The 13847-nt window shown below is 39.0% G+C and overlaps 1 protein-coding gene across 1 annotated transcript in view; it reads left to right on the forward strand.

Annotated features, from left to right (window-relative positions):
• TTLL5 (tubulin tyrosine ligase like 5) overlaps positions 1–13847 on the forward strand; it is a 308822-nt gene that overhangs the window by 47139 nt on the left and 247836 nt on the right. The window contains exons 8-9 of the mRNA XM_023511518.1: positions 6064–6133; positions 6926–7010. Of these exons, the coding sequence (XP_023367286.1) occupies positions 6064–6133; positions 6926–7010 (155 nt within the window). The remainder of the gene's footprint in view (positions 1–6063; positions 6134–6925; positions 7011–13847) is intronic.

Genomic DNA, 13847 nt, shown 5'->3' on the forward strand with positions numbered 1-13847 from the left:
TTTTTTTTTTTTTGAGACAGAGCCTCAAACTGTCACCCTAGGTAGAGTGCCGTGGCATCACAGCTCACAGCAACCTCCAACTCTTGGGCTCAAGTGATTCTCCTGCCTCTGCCTCCCTCTGTAGCTGGGACTACAGGTGCCTGCCACAAGGCTCAGCTATTTTTTGGTTGCAGCTGTCATTGTTGTTTGGCAGGCCTGGGCTGGATTTGAACCCACCAGCTCAGGTGTATGTGGCTGGCGCCTTAGCCCCTTGAGCCATAGGCGCCTAGCCTCTAGTACCCTATCTTAAATTCCCCAGTTATCTTTTCACATTGAGCCATTTCTTATATGTGCAGAAACTAACTTTCTGTGAAGTTTTTCACATTGGAAAAATCCTTCAATTCAGTCTGCACTGAATTAAAGTAAACAATGTATAGTACTAGATCTTTCATGGTGAATAAATATAGGCTTTGATTTTGATAGAGCAACTACTACAGTCCCAGGTCCAGGCTACATGTTCTGTTACCAGGCCTGGGTCACTCTGGATGCCTTTTACCCTGAGTCTCATGTGACATAAGGCCTTGGCTCTGTCTGTTTTTCTCTCTGCTCTGACCTTGGCGTGAAAGCTCTTCTCCAACAGCTTTTCCTTCAGTTCTGTGCCAGGAGCTCCAGTGTTGTTTGAATCTCATAGACGGTACTAGTTTGGGTTTGGGTTTTAGCTGCCAAATGGAATTGCTATTGAAAGTCAGCTATGGTACAGATTTGCTTTTTATTTTCTTAGACATGAGTCAAAAAGAATAGGATCTATTCCCAGCTCATCTGGGACTTTTTTTCTTTTGGAATGTTCTTTTGCCCTAGTGATTTGTTGTTTTTAAGCTAGCATCATAAAGAATACAAAAGTTAAAGTTTCCTTGGTGAGGCTGAGAACCCCGTGCCCTAAGTCTTCACTGGATACTGACTCTCAAAGGGGTGACATGTCTTTAGAGAATGTGTTTGGCAGGCTATGTAGAGTCTTTTCCTCCCTCCCACCCCTCCCTGGACTGAATCCCTTGAGACCCCCTGCATAGATCAAAGCACTTGGCAGAATCTTTTGCCTTCCCCCTCCTCCTTTGCGAAGGTTAGGAATGAGTCTGATTCTTGTAGGTATTTAGTGGAGGTGCCAGACAGAAGCCTGGGAAGATGCCAGCAGGCATGAGGGGAGCTGGCAGTATGTGGACATAATAGGACAGTATTCCCTAAAACTGGGATTTTATCACCTTTTACCCAGACGTACAAGCCATGTTGTTAATATTCCTCTTTCTCCTTACACAGAAGGCCTAACCATCCCTTCTTTTGCATACCTGGATCCTTTCCCATGGAATATGTGACCCATTAGCCAATTGGATGAAGTAACTCTTTCCAAGGCTGCTGCCTGCTTTCCTTTTAGATTTGAGGGGGATAGACAAGGAGTGCTGAGGGGGGATGGTCTGTGAGCAGAACTAATGTGAGTGGGCGAGGGATTTTGGCATGGGGGATGGAGTGAGTTGTGAGAGCCAAATGAAAACATCTCTCCCTGTCTTCCCACTGGAGTGAGAGGGCCTCTTATTAAAACTTCCCCGTAATAGTCATAACCTTTTGGAAAATATTTGTAAATAGCAACTTTTACCTTTCCGAGAACAGGATAAAGGATAGAAAGAACATTGCCTTTATGTAATACTGAAGAGAGAATTGTAAACTCCTACAGATGGAAACATCTTGGTTGGTTGGCTAATAAGCTATCTTAATGATAGGCCCTTTAACTCTAGAAATACAGCTTAGAGGAACAAAGCTGTGTTTGCTATAGTTCAGTAACCATGACTAAATGCCATATTTTCCCAATTTAGTATACTCAAATGGAGGAGGGGAAAGACCCGGTGTTTTCTGATTAAGGTGTGAATTTGATTATGGAAGTCAGATATTTTTATCCTTGTCCTACATGTTATCCATGGTAAATACTATATATATATATATATATTTTTTTTTTTTTTTTTTTGAGACAGAGTTTTACTGTGTCGCCCTTGGTAGAGTGCAGTGGTATCACCACTCACAGTGACCTCAAACTCTTGGGCTTAAGAGATTCTCTTGCCTCAGCCTCCCCAAGTAGCTGGGACTATGGGTGCCCACCATAATCCCTGTTTTTTGGTTGTAGTTGTCATTGTTTGGCAGGCCCAGGTGGGATTCGAACTTGCCAGTTCCCGTGTATGCGGCTGGGCCTTAGCTGCTGAGCCATAGGTGCCGAGCCAGTAAATACAATATTAACATAGTCTCTGAGATTTTCGACATACCAGGAGAGTGTTAGGTCACTTTATTCACTCCTGTACTTGTGACTATAGTTGTGTACTCTTATTTCTGTTTGTTTATGTATTTTTATCTTAGGTCCTCTCTGTTTTTCTCATTGCTGAACAAATATTTAGGAAGTGTCTACTGTGTACCAGGTGCTGGTACTCCTTCAAACCTTTTGTGAAATTCTCCTAATTCATATGTATTTCCTAATTCTTACATATCTTTATTATAAGTCAGTGCTCTGCTCCTAGTAGAATGGCATGTGGCGTGTAGTAATGAATGCTGTCGAGTTGTGGGACTTAGTAATTAGAACCACATGTATACTGTTAAGTATGCAACATTAATGATAACTGAATTTTGCCGAGAATCTAGCGTGTGTCTACCACTGTTCCTTTTAAACATAATCTCATTTAATCTTTATTCAAACCCTATGACATAGTTATTGGTTCCTTAGTAAGTGGTAGAGTCAATGTGGTAACTCAGTTGTAACTTATTCCAGAGTATGTGCTGTTAATCACTGTATCAGTCTACTTTATAATCATTTAACAGATACCATAAGCTTTAATCTTAAGGTCCAGTTAGAAAAATGGATATTTCCAACTTTCTCAATAGTTCAGATTCCTGCTTTAACGTATTTGGGAGGCAATTTGAGCTTGTAAATGAAATAATTTAAAATGAATTAATTGGGAATTTAAGAAACAGGCTTGAAGATATCAAAAAGCTTTCATTACTTGCTGTTCAGTGTATAAGGCTATGCAAAGAGACTGCAGAGTGTCCCTACAGCTGCCATACATAGGGAAAATGGGAAATTGTAGCTAAATGTACCTTTATTTACAAAATAGTCATTACAAAATTTATAGAATTTTACAAAGAGGTGGCCAACAGGTAGAGAATATTTTATAAATATTTTGTAAAATTCATTTAGATACATTTAGCTGCAGTTTCACATTTTCCCTATGTAGGGTGACTTTAGGGGTGACTTTTGGAACATCCTTTATATTCTGGAACCATATTGTTTTTGTATAAGCTTACAATTTAATTCCCAATGCAGATAGAAAGGAGAGGTAAAGACAGTAGAACAAATATTAAAGTTACCTAAATAATGTAAGGGTTTATGTTAAGTGTAACTCAAAGGATAAATGTGCACAGTGAGGAAGGGAAGAGAGCATACGGGCATGAGCGTTAGGTGTATCATGGAGTGAAGACCACTACCAGTTTATTTTTTGGTTTGGAGACAAGTTGAGTGGCTGTATATGTCTCTTGTAACCTAAGGTGTTATTCAGTAAGGAGCTGTGATTGTTTAATTTTAGGTTTAGGACACTGCCTGCAGCTGTACAGTCATTGCATCAGTTCTTACCAAGTTGGTTCAAAATGGAGATAGTACTTGTGAGAAACTGCTCAAGAAATGTAAGGGAGTCAGGAAATGGCATGGGCACTTAAGTCCATTAGGGATGACTCAGTACTGGTGTCATTGTGTCCATGTGATGCTTAGAGATGGGTTGTGAGAGCTATGTTCTGACTTTGAGATAGCAAGAGTGGGAACAGGGGAATCTTATTATTCTGACTCTGGACTTACTCCTTGTGCTTGTATATAATGTTGGGTCACAAGATTATTTTTATTTTATGAACAGTTATAGGGTAAGAAATTATTATTATAAAGACAGACTTTTGAATTTGGGTGTCAGTTATTTGGGGACAAAGTACTAGGGAGAGGTAGGAATTGTGCTTAAAAGTTAAGTCTCTGAGTGGTGCTAGTAGCTCAGCAGCTAGGGTGCCAGCCACATACACTGAAGCTGGCGGGTTTGAACCTAGCCAGGGTCAGCTAAAACAATGACTGCAACAATAACAACAACAAAATAGCCAGGCACTGTGGCAGGGGCTTGTAGTCCCAGCTACTTGGGAAGCTGAGGCAAGAGATTCACTTAAGCCCAAGAGTTTGAGGTTGCTGTGAGCTGTGATGCCATGGCACTCTACTGAGGGTGACCTCTTGAGACTCTTATCTCAAAAAAAAAAGTTAAGTCTCTGAGTTAGTACCTTGCTCTGTTGCTTATTAGCTGTGTGACTTTGAGCAGGTCCTTAACCCTCTCTGATTTCTCTCTTCATCTGTAAAATGAATATGTGATGTACGTGCCACATAGAATGTGGCAAAGATTAAGTGGCTCTGACACACTGGAACAGTGCTTGGCACATAGAAGCGTTCTGTACATTTATTAAAATTTAATTGTTTCTGCCAATATTCATAGTTTTGTTGCTGCTGCTATAGCTATTAAATATCATAGTTATGATCATTGCCACTGCCTTTTTGGATCCCTTTTGTCCTACTACATAAATTGTGCCGACTTCTAACTGGCTGCTCTTAATATAATCAAGCACGGAGTTGTTCTGTTTCAGATGTTTTAATCTAACTATATCTATATCCTTAATCTGGAATCCATAATAACGTCCTGCTTCCTACCATGTTAAATCTAAATGCATCCCTTGCCAAGGGTGCAAATTCCTTTGTCATTGGGATCAGTCCCTCCTAGTTGTCTAACTATGCCTTTGTTATTTAGTCTGTAAGCCCCAGAACCATGAATCTACCTTTCACCTGGACTTGTGGATGCCCCCTTCCCATGAAGGCCTTCTTTCCTCTCCACATATGCTCGATAGCATTCAACTCTTACTTTTGCACCTTGTCTTCCCGAACAAGTCTTCCCCAGCTGGCCTACCTGACTGGTCTACACTTTGACTTTGCAAGCTGATATCTTGTATTTGTGGATATTCTGCTTTGTGTTCTTATAAATTATATATTTTTCTGTCCCTTTGCTTAGATATTAACACTTTGGGGATGGGGACTACTAAAACTTAAGTTCTATAAGGGCAAAGATTGTGTCTATTTTCTTTATTGCCTTAGCATCCTCAGTGCCTTGTGTAGTGTCCAACGGTGCTGTTTATGGTATAAAGAACTTATTTTTATTTTTTTGAGACAGAGACTCATTATGTCGCCCTTGGTAGAGTGCCATGGCATCACAGCTCACAGCAACCTCAAACTCTTAGGCTTAAATGGTTTTCTTGCCTCAGCCTCCCTAGTAGTTGGGACTATAGGTGCCCACCACAATGCTTGGATTTTTTGTTGTTGTTGTTGTCATTGTTGAGCAGGCCTTGGCCGGGTTCGAACCCACCAGCCCCAGTGCATGTGGCTGGTGCCTTAACCACTGAGCTATGGGTGCTGATCTAAACAGCTTCTTTTTAACTGAAGAAATCTTTTAAAAGACCTAATTCAGTTTTTGCACATGGTTGCTTAGCAAGTGCCCTTAAGTTACTCAAACACCCATTTTATTTCACAGAGGAAATGCTAGGATCCATTGTGAGTCTGTAAGTTCTCTATAAACAACTTAATGAAAGCCTTCATTTAAGAATAATGATAGTGTTTTGAAATTTCCATCATACTTTACATTGGGAGAAAGCAAGTTTTTATTTATTTTTAAGTAACTCTTACTTTCTTGGCATGTAACTATTCGATATCATGTATATAAATCTTTAAAGCTGTTTAGGCTATATTCATTATGTGAAAGGGGCTATATAAATTTATTTTTCCCCATTGTAATTGGATACTCAGAGAATTTATGGAAGTGATATGTTATGTGGCCAATTGAATATATGGGTATCTTGGCAGGAACCTTTTCTTAGAGGTTTAGTTTTGTGTATCATCATTTCTTAAAAGGTTAAGAATGTTGCTCCCTTAATTGTAAACTAGGTTTCCTTTGCATTTCTACTTTTTCATTCTTTGTCTCTACTCAATAGCCAAACCAGATTTCCCTGGAAGAGAACATCCTGGTCTCCCGTTATATTAACAACCCCCTGCTTATAGATGGTGAGTTTTGTTAGGCCCTTAATGAGATTGGCCTTGATCTTGCTATACTTTTTAGCCTTTTTGTGGTCGTCTTTAGTAAGTCTTTATTAAGCTAGTGTGAAATTCTTAGCACCTGTGGCTCTAGAGATGAGGCTTGTTCCATACCTACCTCATGGGATTATTTTGAAGATGAAATGAGATAATATAAGAGAAAGGCTTTATAGGTTATATAATAATTCATATATATATGAAAACGATACAACATATATATAAAAAACTGAACTAGATATATGCATTAAACACACTATAATAGCACAATGTACATATATAGTACAATTAAATGTTATTATTTATCTTCAAAAGGCAAGGTGTATGGAAAGTATGTATTTCATGTGAAGAAGAGGAATGTTCTTTCTTTTTTTCTTTTTTTTTTTTTTTGAGACAGAGTCTCACTCTGTTGTCCAGGTTAGAGTGCCGTGGTGTCAGCCCAGCTCACTGCAACCTCGAACTCCTGGACTCAAGCGTTCCTTCTCCCTCAGCCTCCCAAGTAGCTGGGACCACAGGCACCCACCACCAATGCCCAGCTAATTTTTTCTGTTTTTAATAGAGATGGAGTCTCACTCTTGCTTAGGCTAGTTTCAAACTCCTGATCTTAAGGGATCCACCTGCCTTGGCCTCCCGGATGCCAGGATTATAGGCATGAGCCCCTGCACATGGCCTTTTTTTTTCACATTTCTTGATTATGTTCTGTTTATTCTGTAACAGAAAACAAATGAACTTAGTTTTTCCTGTGAACCCAAACTTTTTTTCTAGATTTCAAGTTTGACTTACGCCTCTATGTGCTGGTGACTTCCTACGATCCTCTTGTCATCTATCTCTATGAAGAAGGACTGGCTAGGTAAGAGACTTTGTTTTGGGGTAGAAGGTAGAGTGGGTATATTAGAGTGGACCCATTAAAAAGTTTATTAAGATCAGACTTTCTTTCTTTTATATTCATCTTAGGCAAATAGAGTATATACCCAGATGGACTTTTTATTACTGAAATCAGTCTTATTAGTCTGCACTTTCACATGCATGTCCACACATGAGTATGTGTTAACACACACCTTTCCCAGCAGGAATCCAGGATCACATGGGATTTTCATGCGATGACAATTATTACAAAGACCCCATGGTTTTAAGATAATTTGCCATTGTTTTTAAGAATAGATCTAGAAAGAAAAATAAAATCACTCATTTATTTACCTGTTATGTAGTAGGCCCTTATTTTAATTCTCCACTGAATCCTTAAAATGCAACAACCTTATAGTTGATGCATTTTTGCAGTTGAGGAAACTGAAACTCAAAGAGGTGAGTTTTGGAAAAAGCTTTCAGAAAAAAACTGAGGGAATTTGGAAAGGGGATTTGAACTCATGGATATGACTCAATACCAGAACTGTTTTATTCTCTCTCATGATTCGGGAGTATTAGATGCTTTTTTAATAAACATATAAATTATATACTTTACACTAGTTGTTTATACATTGTTCTCTTTTTCTTGTGGTGCTTTTTAAGTTTTAAGGTAGTGTGACTTACAAGGCTAAGTTCAAATTGTAATTTGAGTTTTGTTTCCCATATCTAGAATTTTACAGGTGGCAGCGTTTTTGTATACTCGTGAGTTGTTTAAAATAAGTATGTAGCTTGGCTATGCTTGTGTTCTTTCCCCCCACAAACCCATTTTTTTGACCAACTAGTTTGCCTGAATTTTTTTTAATGCATAATGACTTTGTTGTTATAGAGCATAGCAGTTTTTGAGGTGGTTTGCATCTTTGAGCAGTCAGGACAAGCTAAAAAAGCATGATCTATATTATGTTACTGTATATTTGAAAATGTAGTTTGAAGACGGGAAGTACCATGGATAAAAGAAGCCTACCTGATTATGTACAGGTGTTTTAGGAAATGTTATCCCGCTCTGACAACCATTGCTTTAGAATGTTATTTTAATTATTTCAAATACTTAATGTTTTTTCATGTGTTCTATGATGTATTCTAGAATCAGAGTGAGAACGGACTAACCAAAGCATCAGGCTGGTTGAGCCCTGTCTTTTCTTTGCCTCTAGGTGGCAGTGACAGCATTTATAAGTCCCGGCATATTCTTAACCAAGATTTGTGAATTTGAGCCCGGGAACATTGAGGACTACCTAAACTCCCTAGTTCTGTCCTTTGAAAATTGAGATGAGGGAGAACTAAAACATCTCCCCATTATTGGATAAAGTGTTAGACCAAGCGTCTGTACATGAACTGACTGCTGGTTCTAGTCAGGTTTTTATAGGAAAGAAATTTTCTCTGGTGTTACAGATGCTCATGCTCTCCTGCTTTTACGTATAGATGCACAAGATTAGGTATAAAGGTCTAGTCCCCATAATACCTAGAGCAAAATGAAAGTAAAATATACTCCAGACTTCTCCTTAGATGTGCAGGGTGCTGCGGATTTTCGAGTTTGTAATTGGAGACTTCTCAGCTCTCCTTCTTCTGTAAGTTTCTCCATTCTCCTTCCACTCATTCTCACCTCAGCTCGTTTCCTATGTCCTGCTTGGGAACTGATTATGCCCTGCCACAAATTGGACTTCGGAAATAGAGAAAAGATACCAAGCTTATGCTTCACTGTTTCTCAAGGATACCATACCAGTATGTTTTGCTTGATATTTCAAAGATATTTTACCCACAATATTAACAGTTCTCTCGGTGGGGAAAATTTGGCATAGTTTTAAGGCCTTCATGGTTCAGAACCCAAAACAAGAGCAGTACCAGTGTTTCTTTTAGACTTTACTTCAGATATGCAAGTGCTTTGGCTGCTAATTGTATGTTGGAAGTTAGAATCCTCTGAATTGAGTAACTCCTCTTTTGTTCCTAGCAGAAACTGAAAATAAATAAATATGATGCTCTTCCTGAAAATAATTAGGAAAACAGCTTTTTAACAGCTAAGACCAAATTAAACTAAAAAACAAGTTCTCAAGGCTTGGTTAATTTTTTTCTGAAAGTATTAGTGAGTATACACGCTTTACCAACACTTTACAAAAAGACCGTAATAGCAATATGATGGATTGTTTGCTGGAATCCTGTGAAGTACATTATTCAGTGTAATAATTTCAATGTGCCTAAGTTCCCGTATCTTCACTCTCTATGTATCTTGGCATTTACCTGTTTCTTTTTAAGCCTCGGAGTCTGCTCAATTCTGTCATTACATTCAGCAGCAGTCTATAGCATCTCCAGAGCTGCAGCTTGTAGTAATTTTGAGTTACGTGTTATGTAGATATAACTGAAGATAATCAGTTTGGGATGAGATCACTAGGTCATTGTACTTTGAGGCTCAACAAGGAAAACCATCTTTCCTAAAGAGACAGCAGTGTGGGCCAATTAATTAGTGGTCTCCTTCAGAAAGGCAGGCTTTTATATACTATATCACGTCTGTTTGGATCTCTAATGCAAGGTGACGGAAAGATTAAGTTCATTTCATGAGGCAGTTTTGTAAAATAAGTTATTTTTGTGATAAGTTATTTTGTATACATGTTTTACCTTCTTAAACTTACTAAAGAAAAAGACCCTAGTTTCTTTATAGATAGATGTGTTCGGTTGTCCTTGTTTTATTCACACAGGAAGTAGGAGAATTCTCACAGTTTTCTTATAAGTGGGTAAAATATTGAAGAGGTATTAAAATGAAATCGTCTCTCTGGTATTTGGGTCCATTGTTTTGTGGTTCTTGTAGTAGCACCTCAGAGGTCCACCCTGCTTTTGAATTTCACCTGCATGCTGCTGTTTTGCACCAGCAGGGGACACTCTGTTTCCAGAGAGTGGGGCTGTTCTCTACCAAAATGGTGTAGCTTCTTTTTCCTGTCAAAGGTAGAATCCAAAAAGATTTTGTCCTGGATTTTACAGCTCTAGGTAGATCCAGTATTGGGTTTAAATGATTTGACAAAGCCCTTTTTGAGACAGAACTAACAGCCAAATTTTTACTCAAACAGGAAAAATAGAAAGTTTAAAATAATTAAAACAAAACTGAGTTGAAAGCCAAATATGTTGTCAGAGACCCAAGAGAGGTGGCACCAGCAACTTGGGGGACATGCACGTGCCCATCCAGGAAACCGAGAGCGTCTGCCATGCTGTGGAGGTGTGAGGGGAGGACACTGAGACGGTCCAGTCACAACTGCCTTTTCGGAAATTCAGAAAAGACCCCAAAGCATTTCTAATGCCTTTCTCTTTCCCCACCCCCGTTCCTTCTTCAGTAGCCTTCCTTGCTAATTAACACTGGCTCTGCAGGGATATTTACCTTTTCTCTGCTGGATTCCTGTGGTTTTGAAAGAATTCAGGTACTTGCTGGCTGCCAAGGAATTCAGATTACCTCACAGGCTGCACACTGTCCAGAATCTGCAACAGCAGCAAGTGGGGAGAAGAGACACCAACAAGGGGAGAAAACCCTTTCCAGTGCTCATTGTCACACTCCTTGGCAGGCCTTTGCTGTTTGTGAAGTTTGAGTCATTTCTGGCTCAAAAGACAGAGGATCAGGCGGGTAATCCCCTCCCAGACGGCTCTGTAGGGCGCTGCCTAGTCACTGCAGCACTTTGGCAGTCCTTCGGCTGCAGCTGGTTGACAGCAGATCAGAGAGCTCTTGGGCCTCTTGTTCTCTTCCATAAGATTTTTCTGGGTCAGGCCAGGATGAAACCCAGTGGCTCCTGGCAAGCCTGCCTGAGGTGCTGTCTCTTCATTGCCGAGGCCTCTCTGGCTCAAAATGGCTGCACCTGCTGAAAGATAACTCATGAGTCACAGCCAGGGTCTCCACAGGGCTGGTCTTCTCTTTTCTTTGTACATTTGTAGTGAATTTTTGTTAGAAAATATAACTACCAAAGAAGGGGTTACAGTGTCCTACATCTAAAGTATCTATGACTCTAACTAATGTATACATGATCTACCTCTTTATGATCTAATAAAAAATAAAAAAGAATGTAGGAGTCCTTTAATTTAGACCTTCAGAGAATAGGGGTCCTATTCTTAGAAGAACAAAATAGTTTTTGAATAGTAGATGAGAGTTTAAGAGATCCTGTTAACTCTGTGTGCTTTTCTTCTTATTTTGGTTCCTTATGAGAAAAGATATCGAATAAGCAACTTCAGTGCCATTTCAGTCAATGCTTCTTAAATACCTACTATATTGTTTTGATTCTCAGGAACATTAGAAAGTGAAAGGAGGTGTGTCTTTTGATATAAGAATTTATTGTCAGAATAAAGGTAATCCATATTTGTTGTCACTGTAGGAAAAAGAAAGGGCACGTAGTTTTATATTCATCTGTAGGTCATGAAATAGTACCCAGGGTTTTAGTTTTAGCAAAGAAAGTAAGAGTAAAGATCTATCAATCAAGAAAGTGTTCCTAAATCTTGATCTCTGGTCAAGACTTAATTCATGAAAATTTCAGCCTGTGTTAGGGTAAGGACAGTCATGTACTCCTAACAATGTTTTGGTCAATGTTAGTCCACATATACGATAGTTGTCCCATAAGATAATAATGGAGCTGAAAAATTCCTATTGGTTAGTGACTTCGTAGCATTCATAACATCTTAGCATAGTCCATTACCTTCTCTATGTTTAGATACACAAATATTTGCCAGCGTGTTCCAGTTGCCTACAGTATTCAGTTCAGTAACATGCTGTACAGGTTTGTAGCCTGGGAGCAATAGGCTATGCCCTATGGCCTAGCTGTGCATAGGCTGTACCATCTGGGTTTGTGTAAGTGCATTCTGTGATGTTCCCACAACAATGAAACCTTTTAACACATTTTTTACAATACGTCTCTACTGTTAAATGACATGTGACTATATTGCAAATATAGTTCTGGTATACCTAGTAAAGAGTTAAATCTTTAAGGTTGTTGTTATAAAGAAATTGTGTTGAAGCTTTTAGGCTAAATTTCAGCCTAAATAGGCTGAAATTTGATGATACGTGAAGGTCTAAATTAAAGGTCGCAAACCTAAATGCTCACAAATGTATTCACTGGAAGAAGTTAGCCATGGGGAGACTAGAGAATGGGAAAGCACGTGTCCCACCTAAGGCATTTGCTATTCAGTGCCAGCAAATTACTGATGTTGTTATTGACTGATCTGGTTTGTTAAAGGATCCTTGAACATCTGTATTTTTATTATGAAACTTACCAATTTTATTAGACTCTTAATTTTGAAACCATTTTGAACTTATAGAAAAATAATAAAACCAGTGTAAAGAACTGCCTTTTACTCTACATCTTCAAATTTTGCCAGTTGTCCCAGTAATGTTCTTTATAGCAGAAGGATCCAATACAAGGTCACACATTATGTTGTCAGGTCTTTTTAGTCTCCTTCCTTCTGGAATAGTTCCTCAGTCTTTCCTTGACTTTTATGATCTCAGCATTTTGGAAGATTATAAGCCAGTCTTTTTGTAGATTTTCCCTCTATTTGGGTTCATCTTGCATTTCTCATGATTTAGACCCAGATTATACATTTTGGGTAAAATGCCACATAAGTGATGCTGTTTCTGCTCACTGCCTTATATCTGATGGTACAGAATTGTTAACTGGTATTTGAACATTTGATTAAGGTTGGTATCTACCATATTCCTTCACTGTAAAGTTACTTTTTCTTTGCCTTTGTAATTAATATTTTATGAAGAACTACTTTAAAATCATGTAAAATTTCATTCTTCATCTCATTTTCACCCAGTCACTTTAATACCTTTTAAAGTTCTTGCAATTATTGCTGCAAATGATGATTTTTCTACAAGGATTCTTTCTTTATGTAATGGGTTGTAATCCTTTACTATCATGATTTAGCTTGATTGTTAATTGCCAGTGAGGCCCCTTTAAGCTGGCTTTTGTGTTCTTTTGACATGTCCTTATCATTCTTTGAGCATAAGATGTTTCAGGCTCATCTTGTTCTTTCTCTGACCTATCCCAGGAATCAACCATTCCTCCAAGAAGCACTGGTTGCTATTTATTTGTTTATTTATTTAATTTTTTTGAGACAGAGTCTCACTATGGTGCCCTCAGTAGAATGCTGTGGCATCACAGCTCACAGCAATCTCAAACTCTTGGGCTTAATTGATTCTCTTGCCTCAGCCTCCCAAGTAGCTGGGATTACAGATGCCTGCCACAAGGCCCAGCTGTTTGTTTTGTTGTAGTTGTCATTGTTGATTAGTAAGCAGGCCTGGACCGAGTTCAAACCCACCAGTCCCAGTGTATGTGGCCGGAGCCCTAACCACTAAGCTATGGGCACCAAGCCCTGGTTGCTATTTAACAGAGAGCTAGTGCTAGATATTCCCATTGCTTTGAGGTGTCTCTGCTCTCAGGTTCACCCAATGTGTAGACTTAGGAAATGAAGTAGAACCTCTGTAAGTTGATAACCCAAGGGACTCTGACAAACTGGTCAACATACGGTGGCAGTCAGTGTAAGGAACTAGGCCTACTACTATATTGATACAGACATGTGGTGCATGTCTGTTCCATGTAAATTAGGTCAACTTACAGAGTTGGTCAGTTAGGGATGTGGTCACCTATGGAGGCTCTACTGTATATCTGTGTGTATATACATACATTTACATCTATATTGTTATATCTCTATGTATTGGAAAGAAGGAGTTCATACTAGTACCTCAAATTCTAGTTCAAAACTACAGAGTTGAGGCTCGTTTTTCCCCTTTCCGTGTTTTTCTCCCCAACAGTGAGAAATCTGGCTCCCA

This window comes from Otolemur garnettii, unplaced genomic scaffold (assembly GCF_000181295.1).
Source record: "Otolemur garnettii isolate 467f Iridium unplaced genomic scaffold, OtoGar3 scaffold00020, whole genome shotgun sequence".
Lineage (NCBI taxonomy): Eukaryota > Metazoa > Chordata > Mammalia > Primates > Galagidae > Otolemur > Otolemur garnettii.